The sequence below is a fragment of the Corvus brachyrhynchos genome, unplaced genomic scaffold (genome assembly GCF_000691975.1).
Source record: "Corvus brachyrhynchos isolate BGI_N302 unplaced genomic scaffold, ASM69197v1 scaffold398, whole genome shotgun sequence".
Lineage (NCBI taxonomy): Eukaryota > Metazoa > Chordata > Aves > Passeriformes > Corvidae > Corvus > Corvus brachyrhynchos.
Window position 1 is genome coordinate 1,406,484 of NW_008239780.1, and position 18,825 is coordinate 1,425,308.

Genomic DNA, 18,825 nt, shown 5'->3' on the forward strand with positions numbered 1-18,825 from the left:
CTGGCAGCTCACTCCCCCTGTTCTCACCTGGTCATCAGATCGTATTTTTGTCTTTCACATTTTTCTTTCCTTCCTCCAAACGTAGCCAGTAGAAGTTCTGTTCAGGCTGTGCTTGCTCCAATGAGCAGACCCTCATTGCTGCTTTCAAGCGAGGTCACTATGTCCTGGGAGCTTTTTGTTCTGCTCAAAAGGCTTCCACAATGCCACTGAAGCATATTGTGCCTGTGCAGATGCTGCTGGGGAGCGCCTGCAGCACTTATGACTGCGGGAGCAATGTCAGCGTTTGCATTTTTGAGATATATAATATATTTTCAAGCAATTCTGCTCATCTTTACTTCTGCTTCCCAGCAGTCTGTCTCTCACTTCACTATTTCAAGTAGGTCATCAACAACATTACTTATTGCCCTCTCCCCTCTCCTCCATCATTCAAAGCAGGCTGTCCAGGACACGACACTCCTGCCACACATGGGTCGCCTTTAAACGCTGTTCTAGAAATCTGCCTTTTAATGTGACCTGTGCAAGCAAATTGCCTATGTAAGTAACACTGTCACATTTTTATAAGGGAGCAAAACATTTTGCAGTGTCACTGAAGTTTATGTGAGGCAACACAATATAGATGGTTCCCTCACATGGAGAACTGCTGAACAAAGGCTGATGAAGTGCAAATGTCAAGAAAAAGTCTTCAAACCAGACCTTTCATTTTGGAACACAGCAGTGACAGTTATTAACACCATCAATCAGGTTGGAGCTATTGCTTTGGCATAGACTCATGCCTAGTGGGACTGACATAAGCACGAGAACAAGGCCATGGTTACAGGCGAAGGAAAAGCTCTTGGGATTCATTTTATGTCGACTTGCAAATGTTTGGTCTCTGTATTTGCAGTGACTGTGCTCGAGATTGGTTTAAACAGCTCCCAAATAATACCTGCAGCCACTCACACAGATATAAATGACTTGTGGTTTGGAGCAGTGGAAATTCAGCCCACATATTTCTCATGAGAGGAAAGATATAGGATGAAATTGCAAGATGGTAGAAATATCTGCTAATTCTCTCCTCAGCTTTCACTGTAGCAATGGAGGCAGAACAGCAAAGCTTATCGCTCAAGATGAGCTGTAGTGTTTTTACTTTCGCACGAAAACTCCCACAACGTCAATATAACTTCCAAGAACACTGGATCTGATGAAGTCTGGTTTCCTAAGGACTTCTGTCGCATGGCTGACTGACTTGGGAGTTTAATAAGATCCAAGTGTGAAATGAAGTTTTCCTGTGAATGGGGCATTTATTACATCCTGAGTGGAATCTCTGGAGTTTAATAAAAGAAAGCTTATGATGCAGTATTTCCTTTTGAAAGGGCACTTTAGGTCTCTGTCCTCCAACTGGATTAATATTTTTTATGGAACATGTAGGAATTTAATTGCTGTGAAGGTGGGTGTTTCTCTACAAATTTGTTTGAAACTGGGCCAAGCTTTTAGTTTACTGTGAGGAAAATACTGACTGACAGACAGACAGACAGACAGACAGACACATACCCACACAAGGTGCCCTCATTTGCTATCAATAACCAGGCTAAAGTGCAAACATGAAGAGAGTGGGTACATGTGAGATAAAAAGCAATCTAGAGAGGCCTCTGGTCTAGACGGGGATCCAGCCCAAAGCCATCCGGCAGTGAAACAGAATAACAATCCCATCTCTTTTCTTTCTCTCTCCATCCCAGTCCCTTCCCTTGGCACTCCTGTTCTGGCTCACGACCATGTAGTTGTCTGCTGAGGTCCTGGCATCAAGAGCGAGTGTTGAGCATGTACACACAGATATTCACATGCATAGCTCTGAACAGCCATTTTCTTTAGATTTTATCTTTCTGTTAACTAATCCAAGAACACTGCGATCGAAGAACACAAATGATCTGTGCAGAGAAGAAAAGTCATCCAAGTTCCGTACAGGCTGAAACGGTACTGAGAATGCTGGTGTGCCATATAAACAACTGAGTATCCCTTTCCTTCTAAATTCAGATTAATATCCCCCCAGTGAAGTATGACATCACAGTAATTAGTCAGAGCTTGGTCATTTATTTGCCACAACATAAAATCCTTTCAGCCCCAGCTGTCCTTCCCTCCCCTGGTTATGAATGCAGAATATTATGCTTAAGAAGGAGAAGGTGGTAAATAACAAACACATAATGATTACTAAGAATAATACCATGAAAACTGATATTGGAATAAATGATTAAACCTTTTCATAATCAACTCATTTATTAAAGTGAATGCCTTAAAGTGAAAGCTTGTCATTTATGGTGGCGCTTGCAATGGACAGTTACTCTATGTATTTATTCCAAGAGTACATTTTTGTACTTCAGTAAATTAAGAAATACTGATTTTGGGCAAGTTGTTGATTTTACTGTCAGAACATATTTAGCTTTGAGAAATGATTTTATTAACCTATTTCATAAGTCTCTCTAAAAACACAATTTGTGAGCAACCCACATTCTCTTGATTTAAATGCCATTTGTAACTTAGCCAAAAACTAATTTAAGTGGAGATGGGCCACATTCATTTTTCATTTATGTTTATGTCATTCTGGAATAAACTCAGCAGGTCTTGCAAGGATATACTCTTGTTTCTAAGTGGAAATATCATTCCCTTATTTTCATTGATATAATTCCAGATTAACATGCTTGACTTCAAGGGGATGTGATTATTTCTTAGGGTTTTCTGGTTATCAGCAACAATTTTGGAAGAAGTAGATTGAGCGAATTTGATACAGTTACTTTTCATAACATGCATTCTTGGCATTTATTTCATGTCTGTGATTTACTGTGTATGTGAAAAATCTCAAAGGTGTGGATTTTGTGAAAAATTTCAATAAAGAGGCTTACTTAAACTCCCACAAAACAAATCCTCAAAACAAGAAATGCTTCCAAAGGCTCTATGTTGCAGAGTGTCCACAATATGACTTCTCTTACCAGTGAAAAATTATACAGAAAATTATATAGTATTGCTATCCTTAGAAAATGAGACTGGCCACATTTTAGGGGACATGCCTATATGCCATAATTTATTATAGTTTTCTTTTTTAATATCTACTGTTATGCATTCACAATTCAATTGAAGATTATCTCAATTTATGGGGTAAGACCATATCTCAGTTTCCCAGAATGCCGACAAAATAAAAAAATTTTGAGAAATGTGCAGGAATATTTTCCTGTAGGTGCTGCAGCATGGAAGCACCTGGAGGATTCATGGAAAAAAAAAAGTGTTTATTCCTGCTTCTATGAAAAGGAGACCCTCCCCCAGATGAATGAAGAATGGTTTGCTCTATGACATCTTTTTTCTTACTTAGGACTTTGCAGAAGCCCATTCTCCATGGCATTGGAACTATGTTGTAGGGTGAGGTAAATGAAACCTGTTTCTGGCAAGTAGCCAGCCTATGAAGAACTAGGATTTTAGGACTATTTAAATGTACTTTACAATTTTAGCACATTTGATTTCAGCCCAAAATGTTTACTTTTAAAATTTAGTTTTAATTTAATAAAGAAATAATTTGTTTTCTGTATTTGCCAGACCCCCTGCTGAGACTTATTTGCTAACGGGTAGTTGCATTTTTTGACAGGAAATGAAAACTATTAAAACTCACTATTTGAGATTTCGTCAGACATTTTCTTACTGAGCAAAATCAGCAAAAATTTGAACGCAAATACACAGCACATATTACATTAGGCAAATAAAGCACTTACTTGTACAGTCTGAGAGTGCAGGTCTAGAAGGAGAAGGCAGGGAGCAGACGCTGCACTTGGCACCCTTCCCTGACCTCAGAGATACCTAATCTGGTTATGGGTGCCCCAGGCAGTTGTTAGATGTATCCAAGAAGCAAGTAAATGTGCTCCAGGCAGCTGTGGGTTCCATGAAGCATTGCTCCTGCCAGCTGGTGGGCAGCAGAGGAGTGGGAATGCTGCTGGCTGTCAGCTCCTGCTCGGCACCTGCACGACCGGCTGGCCTCAAGGAGAGGAGCCAGAGCAGGAGACAAGGTGCCCAAAAGCTGTAAAATCCTAAAACAATTACCAGGCTAATTTAAGATTGGGTTTAGCACAACTAAGTCAGCTGACCCTGCTCCGCTTTATATGAAATAATTACACATCGGCTGGATCTGAGAGAATACAAAGGCCGGTCTGTCCTAGAACTGGGAACACGGAGGCTGAGCTTCCCCTCCCCACATTTGTGAACACCTAGGGTTCACTGAAACACTAAACACATGAAAGCACAAGAAGTTTCACTCACCTCAACACGAGGAAGAAGTTCTTTATGTTGAGCGTGGCAGAGCACTGGATCAGCTGTCCAGGGAGGTTGTGGAGTCTCCCTCTCTGGAGATGTCCAAACCCCCCTGGATGTGTTCCTGTGTCACCTGCCCCAGGTGACCCTGCCTTGGCAGGGGGTTGGATTGGGTGATCTCCAGAGATCCCTTCCAACCATAAGAATTCTGTGATTTGGTGACATGTGAAATGGAACACAGACACATTTTCCTGCTCTGATTCTAGTAATAAAATCCCCAAGTGCTTCTGTGACAGCAGCATTAGATCCCTTCATTTGACCCTGTGAAATTTGGTAAGAACTACCCAAAACATTGATCCCATGCTCTTCAGGTATGTGAATGCAAGACCACAGTCATTTGCTGTTATTCAAAATCTACTTAGAAACAAGCAACAAGCTTTTACCATTGTTATGCATTATATTTTAACTGTGATTTTGCAGTTGTGAAGGATGGAGGAAAGGGCAGGGAGAAGATGAAATGAAAAATTAACCTGATCCTGGCTATTAGCTTACACAGTCCATAATAGCTTAGTACATCACTTGAATTCCTCAAGACTTTTTCAAGTACAGCTTTCTCCCATTTTGAAGCTGATTAATTCAATTATTTCTTGGCAAAGGCCAAGTCCTTCCTCGTGCTGTCTGTAAGTGTGGCTCACTGACTAGTCAAGAATACCATTTATGTTTCTCCATGATTATCTCTATTTCTTTTTTAGCATAAACTAAAGATGTGATAAGTTATTTTATTCCTATTTCTTTTACCATGCTCTTGACATAAGAACTGAAAAGCATTTTGAGAAACTGAAATGCAATAGCTTCACCACAATACTGCTGTGCTGTAATTACTTACTGTAATGCTCCTCCGTGACTTAGAACAGATTTAGATGTAAACAAAATATCTATTTTTTTCCATTTACTAGTTCAAGCAAATCAGCCTGAATGCTGGACTAAAGGAAAGCACTTAAAATTTCTAATTAACTTTTTAGAACATCTATCTCAGAGTAGCAAGCAACTTTCTAAAGTAGATTGTATTCTTTACGTAAGCCCCTCTATATATTCACAGGCCATCTCCTGGGAAAAAAAATCAAGTGTGGTTTTACATTTACACACCTTAAAATAATCATGTGAGTGAGTGGAAGAGCTACTCCACACTTGCCATTCAGAATTATCTGACACATCCAGCATATTTGATACACAATCTTGGTACAAGAAAGTAAGTGATCTGTCTCTACAATGTGTATAAAGTGACAACACATAAAAAAGAGGTGTTTACCTGAGTGATGTCCATCCCAGAGTCACAACTCAATGGCTGGGTTGATGTGAGGCCATTTGAACCTATTATTGTTGTGATCACACCGTTCTCATCAATTTTCCGTATCATTGTACCATCAACAAAGTAAATAAATCCATGCTTATCTACAGTGATACCTGGATGAAGGGGAAGGGTAAAAAGAGTGTTAGTACTGGCATTATCTTGACTAAAAAGTATGAGCTTCAAATGTTTCCCCTCAGACTCCAAAAATCGGCCTATTTAAAAAAGTATGACTTTTTTCCCCCACCCATTACTATTTGAGGCTTATACAAACTGTATATGGAAAGTTCATACCCATCTATCAGACTTTGACTTAAAGAGAAAGAGGGAAGATGTGAGGATGAAACAAAACGAAACAGCAGAGGCTTTGCTTGTAATGTAATTTTACATAGAACAAGGCTCTTCAATAACTTCGTGTCTATCACAGTGCAGTGCTGCCCAAAATGATGGTCCTGCACTGGAACCAGGCTCATGACAGCTGTAGTCACCAGCAAGAGCTGGGGCAGTTCTCCCACTCCTGGAACTGCAACAGCTCCTGCAGCACTGCACTGCACAGGAGGGATGGAACTCAAATGCCAGGGCTCTGAAAGGTCACCATCCTCTGTATTTCAGTGGGGAAACTGAGGAATGGAAGGTTTGCTGTCTCCCACCAGCAGCTTTGGGACAGCCATGCCACAACTCATGCCCAGCCTTGTTCTGCCCCAGTCTAACAGCTCCCCTGCAGTTCTTCCTGCATTCAGTTTGAACTGTAAGATCTTATGTCCCTCAAATCCTGAAAATATAACTAGAAGAGCACTTCTATTCATGTTAGACTTGTGAAATCCTTTCTACCAAAACTGCTCAATTTCTTGCTTTAAACTACTTCATAATTTCCCATTTAAAGTTGCGTAACTTTGCAATTATAGCAGCTGCTGTGCACAGCCAAGCTAATCTAATAATGAATTTATGTTCTGCTACACAGAAATGAAAGGCAGAGGACTTGAACAGATGGTTTGGACAGTGGCTTATATGGTTCTTGATTTTTGTCCCCCGCATTTAGCACAACTGAAGGCTGCATGCACTCTAAGTTTACAAAACACTTGTCTGCAGGCCAGTTCAGGATCCCACATGTCATTAAAAAAGAAAAACAGCCTCAAACTGAATTTCCTCAGCTTCCAACCCCATCTCCTTATATTTAAGGGCTTTTTTAATATAAAGGAACAGTTACAGCTGGGGGAAAGGGAGATCAAGCAGTCTGGGGGGCAGAGACAGGACCAGGAAGCCCTGATGCAAAACATGCATCTCCCATGGGGCTGGGAAAAGGGGGAAATGGTCTCCCCAAGCCCCTAAATATATCCTTACCTGGCAGCTGGAAATCCCTGGGGATTGAGTTTGAGTTGCATACATAACTGAGTATAATATGCTTTCTCTTGCAGTGTTAACACCAGGGGGGAGGCTTCCAAGACAAATTACCCATAACTGTTTCTGAGGTGCCTCTTCACCACAGGTGATGGTCAGGCACCCTTGTCTGAGGGTATGATCACAATGTTCTGAGGATATCATCATATAAAAAATCCAAAAGCCACAGCAGTTAACTTTAGTGTGTAACACTCCCTACTGCATCCAGCTCTCGGGTTATCAGCACAGTGTTGGGAGTTGAAACTAATTTAAACTGCCAATGCAAAGTATCCACCTGTCTGTGAACTGCCGCTATAGGAGGGTATTCACCAGCCTGTCACCTCCTCCATCCAGGACAAAAAGTGTCCATGCACTGCTAAGTGCCCAAGGTACAGGGCTAGACTACATCTCCTCATTATGTGAGATGGCTGAAGATGCTGCGGGACAGATGTCACCCGGGGAACTGAAATCATCTGGTGGGGGCTGGATGGGTCAGCTGGGGAAAACTGGGAGGTTATAAAAAGGCTAAAGGAGGAGCAGACAGTCTCAGAGCATGACTCCCTGCCAGACTGCAAGCTCATAAATTGTGACTCCTCGGTACTGGCTCCCTTAGAGGATCTTCAGTCTTTAATTAGAAAGTAACTGTGCCTTTGGAAACTCCAAAATGACTGGCAAGCTCCTGGCTGTCATCTGCTTCTGAGAAGTCCAAACTCAAAAGGCTGCAGGTTTGAAGGTGAACTGAGGTAAAGAGCGAGTCTGAGAAGCACAGAGATTTGTTTTGGTGTTGGGAGTGACCTGTGTGTTCCAGTTTTGTCAAGGGATGGTCTCTTGTACCTCTATCTCACTGAGACTGCATCATGTAGCGATATTAGATGGGATCTGATTTGCTTTCCAGTGTGGTTCACAAGCTGAAATGAGAAACCTGATGTGGGTGGGAAGGGCAGCACATGTGCTGTGTCTAAGCCTGCCTTTGCAGAGGGGAAGTGCTGCACGGTAAGAGAGGAGCTTTGCTTCTCAGCTGGATCAGATCCACACCACAGATAACACAAGGCCAGGATCTGTCACTAGGGCAAGTGCATCTTCTGTTTTGTGCAATTTCCCTGAGAACAGATGGCTGTGTTGGCTGCAAATCATCCATTATATAAAAATCAAAGATTATGCTGCAATGAAATAAAGCTACTCAGCTGTGTTGTTGAATGGATTTCAAACACTGACTACATAAGAAAACCAAGGATCTCTTAATGTTTCTAGCATTTGTGTTGCTCTCCAGCCACTGCAGAAAAGCAACCTGTCTGCAAGGGAAGGACATATGCCAGTGCAATGGCATAAACAAGCCCATGTCTTCAGTATTTGCACTAAATTCCTGGTACTTCCTAATAAGCCAGTTTCTTCAAGTACCAGTGTACAGATGTTCAACAGTGACCTACTGCTTGCAGAGCTTATGACTCTACAGTAAAACAACACAACTTTACTTACTTGAAAAAATTACTTATGCATATAAGTCTTGTTGACAAATACCCTACATAAAGCATCCATTGGAAAACAATACAGATTTGCGGCCAAACTGTCCCAATTTATTCATTAGAGTTGGATTCATTAATGCTCCTGTCACATCTTACATGATGCTACATATAATCTGTACTCCAAGAGCTTATTTTTAATCCTTTTCTGACGTACAGTGTAACACAGAATCAAATCACACACAGCACAGCAATTGTGCTTTAATCACTGAGGAACTGGGGGAGGAAACATGCACATGCTGAGGGTAATGAATTGCACTTGAGTGCAAGTGGGAACACTGCCCACCCCACGAGTGAGTAAGAAAGGTAATATTTTTTTTCAGAGATGTAGTTTGCATCAGGCTCTCAGTCTGATTCTGTTTTTCTTTTTTTAAGGAACTGTAGCACTAAATTTTATGCCCAACTGATGATGTCTTTGGGCACTAAAGGGACCTGTGACCTATTGCACAAATGACAGACTTACCCTGCTTCCGTACAGATTCCTCATTAAAAAATGATGCTTGGATAAGGACAAAATAAATCTGTGCCAGGATTTAGTCCTGTTGTTTGACTCAGAGCTGAATATCAATCTCGCTGAGTGACATGCTTGCGCTGAAGGACTGGTTTTGGTAATATTTTAGTGGCTGGAAATGTCCTACATAGGGCTCAATTTTGTACCTGAATGTAAAACAGTAGTTTTTATGAAGATCTATCTCCAGTGGATTTACACGCAGACATTCGGGAACAATATTTGTAACATTCAGAGGTCTTTTAATCAGTACCATTTGAATTCTGTTAACTAACATTAAAAATTAACTGCTGGTAATGCTGTCAAATGTGGCGACTAAGTATTATCACTAGAAAGACTATTCAGAAGATTCTCCTTTTTATAACTGTTTTCTTCAACAAATAATAACTAGTACAGGGGCTGGGTACACCCATGATAAACACAGAAGGATGACTATAATCTCTCCTGTTATTTGCTCTCCAGAGTGGTTTTGGTTAAAGGGTTGTTTCCCTTGACAGCTCTGCCTTAGTGCACATACATACACCATAAATGCAAACAGGACTCAAAAAGCAAGCTGATTGCTTTTTGTGTAGTTACCATAGGTATAAATTCAAAATAAATATGATCATTCCGTCTAGAAATTTCAGCATTCATGGAGTTAAGCTTATAGTGCTAAAAATAGGGAATAAATATAATATAGTAAATTCCTTATTATTTTCTTTTTTTCTTTTTCACCCCATATTATATCCCACAGTTGCATTCTAAGGGAAATCCTTTTCAAATGTGTCAATAAAGAGCAGCTAGAACTATATGTTGCCCACTTCTAGAAATTCTACTTTACACTTTTTGCTCAGCCATAAACCTACAAATGAGCATTCTATATTGAAAAATTCTAATTAAACTTCTGAAGAATTTTTAAAACAACATCTACAATTACTGGTGAGGACAGATAAAAGAGAATGCCACCTTCTGCTGAAGAACAACTGTATTTAGAAGGAACTCATGATTCTCATAAACTTTTAATAGGAAGAAATGAATCAAATTGTTTAATTACCATTTTATGGTGTTAAAAGGGCAAATTACATGCCATCCATTTCTAAACTTCTAAATGCCTTCGGTGCTTTTAATTAAAGCTGCCATCTAGAAACTAAAGCAATTTTATGCAATTAGTTATTTATAAGTTACCATAATACGCCATTCAAACTATGATTCAAGTGATATGCAGTCTGTGGCCTTGTGATCTTTGTCATCTTTACTTCCTTACTGTCTCAGCTCTAGCTGCAAAATATTCAGTAGCTCTTTGTCAGTTGGAACATGACTTCAGTACTTGCGCTTGAGTGTTGTTCTCTTTAGAGGCAGATCAGTAGACTTGGAGCAAACAGCGTTTTTAACTACTGACTGTGAATGAAAATGTTCAGCTTCCAGCCTGAGACATGATGACTGGGGTCATCCTGCTGACATGGGTGAATAGAAAAGTGAATGATTTATGAATTCAGAGGAATGCTGGATGAAATTTAGGAAAAACCTGCTGTCCAAAGAATCGACAATGTTCTGCAAGTTTTCCATACTTTGGAAATCATAGGTAGCTAAGGCTAGTGAAGAGAAAAATGAATAAATTTAAATGAATCAAAAATGGCATGAGATTATTTTCTTTGCTGATTTTATGATGCATATATGACAATGATTCGAGGCTGCAAATCACTTTGGCTTGTCTATTTCTAACTTTATATATTGCTAATGAAAAATCTCACCCCATTCTATTTTCCTTTTTGAATTCTATGGAAAGGTTAAAAAGGTCTTAGGAATTTACAGAATAGCAAAGATTGCTGGAAAAATAGCATTAATCATTACCTTTGACAAAGGGGGTTTGTTGTCACAAAAGGCTATATTAGGAATTTGGTGTGCATCCTACTGAAAGTAAAAGGAATCTTCTATCTGAACAGGACCAGTCCTAAATGGGTTACTGCCCATTTGACAAATGTAAAGGTTTAATCTAAGCAGCTGTCACAACTTTATTTATTTTATAATGTATTGCTGAGGATGAGGAGCAACAAGACTGATTATTTCAGGATGCAAGATACTGGAGTGAACACATCTTCAAAACCATGATTTTTTGAAGTAATATTCCCTTAGTAATGTAATTGCAAGCAAACTAGATAAAACTGCACTGCAGAACTGATTTTTAAATTATGCTTTCATTTGCGTTTCTATCTCATGGCCATTGGTCTGAGCGAAAAAGTTCTTTGCTATGGCTGTGGATAAGGTATTTTTGAGCATGGGATTTAAAACTTACTCTAGCCTTCTACATTTCCCTGGTGCTTTCTTTGAGGTCACTGCATCTGTAGTGAGGTCACTGCACTGCATCCAAGTACTCTGTACTCAGTGTGCAGTTGAATTCCTCGAGGCACTGACATGGCTTGCACAGACAGTGTGTGCCTGTCTTCTAGTTCTAGATGCTGGTCCAGGCGTCAAAAGCAGACACTGCAGGACCTTAAATGTTTAAATCTTTAGATTTAGTTCTTGGGCTTCCAAAAGGTGTAAATCACTTCTGATGTTTAGGTGGCGTCACTGGAGGGACGCACTGTTTTCACAGTAGTTACGCAGCTTGCATTTCCAGCAGAGCTGTCCTGTGTGAATGCTGGGCACAGACACAAGGTAATGGAAATCGGGTGTTAATCAGACACTTTTCTTACCCTGCTGCCTGGGAGACACTGGAGCTCAGCAAAAATGTGGTAACTTGATTGCCTCAAACTTTCACTGCCTCTGTCAATTATGCTTAGAAAGTCAAAGCTATTTACAGGTCTAAAGCCCACTGATTTCAGAAGGGCAGCGTAGGTAAGTGTTTAATGGCGTTGATTCAAGCATTGGCTTTGCAGGGCTAAGTACAAGTCCTAGCTATTTCCACTCATTTTAGTGCTTCTTACTGCTCCAACACCCGATGACTAATCTAGTTAAAATCAGGACACGATCCCCAAGTGCCTTATCATAAATACTAATCAGATTGTTTAAAAGATAGTGCTGGCGACTAGATGTGCCATAAATAATTTTTATAAAAAACCCCTCCAAACCCACCAAACAGAATTCCCCACCCCAAAATTAAAATCTGTTACTTGGTAAAGTTTAAGTGATTGGAATTCAGTCAATGATTAATATCTTGTGTAGTTACTTCTTCATTTTCAATATCTTCTTGTGTAATAAATGTGTTCAGCTTGTCACAGATCTTATTTTATGTCCCCACCTTGTATCATTTCACATTCTGCTTAAGTACTTGGTCATCTATTACATGACTCATTAGTCTGAGATCTCTACAGAATTAAAGAAAGTTGCAGTAAAAATAATATATTGAAGTTCAGATTTCAACTACATCAGCCATGCATGTTTAAAAGCATCTTTCAAAGTCAGCTCAACATACAGTAGAACAAGATTAATGTTCACTAAGCCCCATCTCTAGTCCTTCACAGAGAATTGGGAACAGACTGAACAAGGCTACATGTGTTTGCTACCTGTACAATGAAAGTTGTGGAAAGATGAAATCAGAATTGATTAGTGCCACTTCGTGATACTTTCCTGTCTGGCATTTAATTCCTGGTCACTAGGCAAAGGCAGTCTTGTCAAACAAAGATAATGAGAAATAAACATTGATGAAAGACTTAAATAATTAGGACTCTCCTCAAACTTCCCTGCACGTTCAATGAAGTAGAAAAATAGGTATGAGTTCAGAAAAGTTAAAGCACTATTCAAAGCAACTTTTATCCAGGTAAGTAAGTAAGAAAGAGAATTTGAATTTCCACCTATTAACACAGCTTTGAGGATGTTACCAAACAGGATTGAGGTTCACAAGTATTACACTGTAGATATTTCTTATCAATTCTGTAAATGGAAACAGAGTCCTCCAGATAGCCCTAATTCAGTAACAAGCTGGTAGCAAAAATTAGTCCAACTTTTAAGATATAACTAACCAAGGTCACACAACCACTAAATTGAGTCCTTTTTCACATACTATCTTTCTATCGAGTCGGGGGGAAATTTATTTTTCATTTATAATGGGAAAAAGGAATACTCATGACAAAAATAACAAGGCAAGTGAAGTAAAAAAGCTAATAATATTCCTGCACCAGCTTAAAAAATAAATACAAATTATTAATAGAATAATGCAAGTGATTATATTTAATCATAACTTGGCAATTACTCTTCGTCTGGGACCTATTGTTGCACTGTAAAAATCTCAGAGGTACGAAACTAGAAACTATTCATTTATTTCTGTGGTCATATGCTATATAACACTGTGTGTCTGTGTGTCCAAGGATTTTTAAAGGATTTTAAATGGTTAAGAAGTTTTTGTCAAAATTTCCTGCCTCCTAGAGAAAATAGTTTTCTTTATACTGTTTGAATGTCATTTCAATAGAAATATGACATCTTCTGACTTGACAAGTATTTCAAGAACAAGAAAAATAAGTGATCCAAAAGAATCTCTAAAACAGCATTAAAGTTTGGGAGACATCTCTGTTTCTTAATAAAGATCTATGGGTACCAGGCAAATACTTCCTTCTACTTTCCAGGGTTATTCAACCTCTTGCAGTTCAGGGGAAAACAAGGACCCGTACCTATGAGGCTGTTACGACGCTACACTGATCACACTCCTGGTGACCACAAACTGATGCTGCCTTTTGTTAGCCCTGTACAAAAAGGGCATGTGGCAGTCCAGACCTCCTCGAGATTAAAATAAAAAATGTAAAAAACCTGATCATTTCAACTGATGTTATTTAGAGGAGATGCATAAATCTAAAGCACCTGAGAGTCACTGCCTGAATTTGCCAATAGAAGTGTCATTGTCTGCTGACAATTTCTTTTTAATAATTGCTGGCTGCCTCAGAACTCCTGACTCCTGTTTATATTCCTCTTAATTTCTTTATGACTAGAACCTTCTGTTAAGGAAGTAAGTAGGGGTATATTTAAAGTAAACAGCATATCACAATATTTTCATCAACATATTTCCCCACTAAAAATAAGATGGAACAACTGTATTGTAATTGGATATAATCAATTGTAATCAGAAATAAAACACTGATCACTTTCAGAGTCACACTGTCCTGATAAAGGATCTGAAAACCTTTATTTCCTACTATTTTTAGAAGTGATCCATTACATTAATTAGCTGCATAAAATTAACATTTATTTGTACTTACCTCACACTTACCTTCTATCATTAAAGACATGCTAAAGTCACTCTATAATTACCATGTGTCTCTTGCTAAACCTTAAACCAGGATTATTTGCTTGTCTTAGAGGTATTTCTGCCTGGATATACATTCTAATTTCCTACTGATGTACAGCCTTCCTTTATTAGCTCACGAAAAGTAATCAAACCCCTTCCTTTGAGCCAGCTGTGAGCAGGCACGGGGGAAACACAGCATAGCACAGCCCACGCAGGGCTCTGCCTCAGGAGCTGCTGAGTACCCTTTGTTCCAGGGATTTCAGTGGGAGTTGAGGGTGATCAGCTGCTCTAGAGCACCAAATCCAGAGACTTTATCGCTGTTCTAATGCACACTGCAAGGGGATTAATTGTGGCTTTGGTGGGGATTCAAGGCTTCACATGCATTTTGCCTGTGACAATACTGGATGTACCCTGACAGGGAGGCTGCAGCAAAATGCTTATTTCATGTGCAGCAGGGGAGATGCTCATCTTTTACAAAGCGTTAAGAAAGGACAAACTAGAGTTCCAAATACATTTGATTTTGCTGGCTGATTTGAACAGTCCTGACTTACTGTGTATGAGTAAGCTCTGTTAACATCACAAGACTCACCTGATGCATAAAATCTAAAAAATGGACTTTGAAACCATGTAATTTGCTCAAGAGTTACATATAATTAAATGTTTCCACCTTGCAATTGAAAGGTAATAAAATAGGAGTGCTGTCATACAGGGAAGAGTAATCAGAGGATTCAAGCTGGAGCCTGCTGCCCATGCTGGTCCCTCATAAAGGAATGGTAGTACTGTGGACATGAGTAAGCCTCATGAAGTCATTTGGCTTAATAGCTGGTTAAATCATTGCCACAGACACATTTTTGATCCATTTGCATCTTAGTTCCTAAAAAATGGAAGGAAATGACAAATGACCAACACTAAGTACCCCAGATATGGTCTTTTCTTACCTCTTGGGCTGTTGAGTGAGGCCTCGGATGCCTTTCCGCCATCCCCACAGTGACTCTGGTCAAAAGGAAGGCACTGATCACCTGTTCCTGCCACCACGTCTGCATTTTTGGCCAGATCCTTTGTTTCAGTGAGAGATTTTGCTTTGTAGACTTTTCTGGTGTTGGTATCTGATAAGTAAAGGGATTCTGACACTGGATCAATGGCCAAGTAATATTTATGTGCAGGACTTGTACTAAAACAGAAGAGAAGAGCATTAAAGTCAACTTGTTTTTTCTTTTACATCTCTGTGGCAGCATGACAATTGTATTCTACTTATCTGAAGACATCGGCTCAGTGATCTGAGGAGGACAGAGGCATAAGTGAGAGCAGCTCAAAACACCACCAGTGTCCTGCTATAGAGCCTGACCAGTGAGTTATGGGTCAGTGAGCTGGGGCAGAGACAGGTACTGGGGGAGTTGGTCTGCCCACCAGTACCAAACCACTCAGGATAAAGCTAACTGGAGTGACTCCAGCTTAGTTATAATTACCAAAAGCAAGGTCTTTTTTCTGTATCTGATACCGCCTAGTACTCTTGGCACTGAAAACAAATCTATGAGTTGCAGCAGAGTGAATCACAGACTGTTCTGCAGGGGCACAAATACCCACTCTAGGATATTTTTATGTTTCTAAACCTTAGGAAATATGAAGGTGTGAAATATGGTGCCTTAATTCATGCCGACTCTTATTGTCAGGAGCAAGGCAGAAGGCCAAGTACTGTCAGTGCTACTAGGCATGAATTAATGCACCATAATTCATGCACTGTCACTGCCTTACTGAGATTATAAGATGTTATTTAAAAAAATATTTACATATGTTAATTAAATGGTGGGGATCATAAATTCTAATCTGAAAACTGGGCTGCATCTTATTATCCAGTAAGACTTTTAGTTTCTCTTTCAGTGCAAAGTTGATTTCCAGTTTGAAGAAATTTTTTAAGCACATGGCACACCATGCTAGTGTCCTGAGCCTGCTGAGCCTGCAGTGGAACCTAGCTAAAAACCCAGATAGAGATCCTTTAATCACACAGTTGGTTATTGAAATGGTGCGAGAGAGGCACAGGCTGAAAGTTTAGGTGCTCAGACAATATTTTTAACAACTACCAAATTCCTCTAAGGGGGATGAGGAGATTTCTGACATGGCTGGGTTTTACATGCCCAGTTAGATTAAAAAGATTGTAAAAAAATACCCCCTCTTATTTTTTTTAAAGAGATATTTTATTAATATTGGTACAATTAACTAACACTTGTGATTGCTGCAACAAAGTTGTGAACCGAGTTCCTCCTCTCACTTTGGCCAGTTCTGTTTGTGGTGGGCTTGACAATGCTCAGTGATATTCCCAGAGCTGGAAATGTGAGGGCAGTGGTATGATGAAAGATGAATTAGGGGATGAGCTAAAAGCAATTAATGCCAAAGAATCACCACTATAAAATTTTGTTCATTGAAAATATCAAGAACCATTTTTGCTCTCTGGATTGAGGTCAGGAGTGACTGACCACCCAAATGATGACTTTAAAAAAACCTATTTCTATGAAAAAAGTTACAAGGAGAATTCTAGATTTTAAATAAACATGTTGTTCAGTATGCAGAAATTGCAGAGAACCAGGGGTCACTCTATACTCTCCTTGTAGACACATTTTCTGTCATCCTTGCTGTTACATTTAATAGACCAGCTGTTAGAAAACTCTTCATGTTTATGCTTAAAGCCTTGCATACTAAAATGCTTAAAGAGTACTAGTAAAAAATGGAACAATTAAAAAAAACTTGCTCTTTTTGCAGAAGATTGTAATCAGATATAAATCTGAGTTGATTTAAATTAGCCTTTTGAAAACTATATGAAGTAGACTAGGATTTAAAATTAATCTTTTCAGTACTATTCTGTACTAAATTTTTCTCTATATCTTTCTCAAAGTTTAGTTTCCATTTTTACCAGTTAAACAGCTTTGCTATATCTTACGAAAATTATGATGACAAGAAAAACAAATGGGATAAATTGTTTGTGAACAGTCAAAAATAGTATCAGTGATGTTTTTCGCTCAGTGGCTGTCAAACTCTCCCTTATTACACAGGATTTTCTTTTTACATCATAAAAAGAACTCTTTTCCCCCTGCTCTTTCAGAGGCCAGAAGTTGTGTAGAGTATTTTGAAGCCTTTTCCTGCATGGACTGTCAGGAGCCATCTTTTACCTGCTACTTCTACATGTTTCTTTGAGCATTCTAGAAATTTCCACCATGACTATGACCTTTAGCACCTCAAGAGAATGGCACACAGTGAGACTGTCAAGTAATCCCCTATCACCTCAAAGACTACATTAACTTCAAGTGATTTCCTCCAATTTTCTACAAAGTTCACTTGGACAGAATAGTGACAATTATTACTGTTATTAATAGGGCTGGGGTACTTGAATATCATCATAACCTGATTTAACTATGGTTGAAGCGCATCTCAAGAAACTAGTACTAGTGAACAGGTATTAAAAAAAATCTACTTCATAAAAGAAACCTCTAAATGTAAAAGCTGATTTATGTTCTGAATGCATTACAGACAAATGTAGTTTACAAAGATACTAGTCAGTTTAAAGCAAGTGGAAACAACCCTTCAGTTAAAAATGGAGACTTCCACTTACCAAGTAGGAATTATTCTTCCTTTTTAAGTTTTAATTGTAAAATCTATGAGATGTGACATAATCTGGTAAATAATTTATAGTATTCAATAGCAGTCCTGTGGCTAAAATGAGCAATTCCAACCAATACTCTCATGCTGTAAACACAGTTCAGTCCACATTCTGCTCCCTACTATGCCATGAAGTTACTGTCTTATATTGTACTAGTGCTGGTTTATTTATCTCATTTAAGTACTAGAACGCTAAGAAGTTTATTTCTACGGAGACAGGGTGCCTTGCTGTCTCTTTCTAGCATGCAACATCACTTCTGCAGCTGGACTGCTGGAACCAACTCCCTCGCCATCTGTCGCAGAAGCCGAATGTGCAATGTTCATTCCTTTAAAGAAATCCCTACATTGCAATGCTAAAATGCCAGCTGGAAAGGGGGAAAGCCACTTGCTTTGTCTTTAGCTGGAGCAGCAAGGACTGAACTGTGACACAGCATCCTCAGTTCTGGGCTGTGCCGTGCACACTCTGTAACTGGCAGATTTTAAAACTTGTGGTATCCTAGAACCTCTAAAGCACAGCCCACTAAAGTATAGTGTGTTTCTGCAGCTTTTTAACTATTTTTTTTGTTGCTAAAGCTCCAGTTTCCTTGGATGGCTATATCTGTGATCAGTCAAACACCATGTGAAATGGGTATGACAGCTATGAAATGCACTCTCAATGTTCCGGTTTAAACCTCTCCATCTCTTCTTGGTGATCAGCAAACTGATTTTTAGAGGAAGACTTTACTCCTTCAATGGGAACAAAACAAATCTTCTGTACTATAAACAAAGGTGAATTTGATTAACATTTGTATTTATTAACATTTATATTTATTAAATTCAGAGTGTTTCTCTATATCCAGACTTCTAACAGGACTTTTGTAAGATTGTCTCCTCGAACCTTGTTCACATATCAGTTATTACATTTTACTTACCTGTGTCTTGTGTCTCTATTCCTGGAAAGACAGATCAGTTCAGGTTTAAAAAGAAA

At 39.2% G+C, this 18,825-nt stretch overlaps 1 protein-coding gene across 8 annotated transcripts in view; it reads right to left on the reverse strand.

The window, feature by feature from the left end:
• Positions 1 to 18,825, reverse strand: part of TENM1 (teneurin transmembrane protein 1) — an 828,305-nt gene that overhangs the window by 43,380 nt on the left and 766,100 nt on the right. For all 8 annotated transcript variants that reach the window (XM_017743128.1, XM_017743129.1, XM_017743123.1 and 5 more), the window contains 3 exons: positions 18,770 to 18,790; positions 15,149 to 15,381; positions 5,573 to 5,727 (listed from right to left, as the gene is read on the reverse strand). In XM_017743128.1, coding sequence (XP_017598617.1) covers positions 5,573 to 5,727; positions 15,149 to 15,381; positions 18,770 to 18,790 — 409 coding nt within the window. The remainder of the gene's footprint in view (positions 1 to 5,572; positions 5,728 to 15,148; positions 15,382 to 18,769; positions 18,791 to 18,825) is intronic.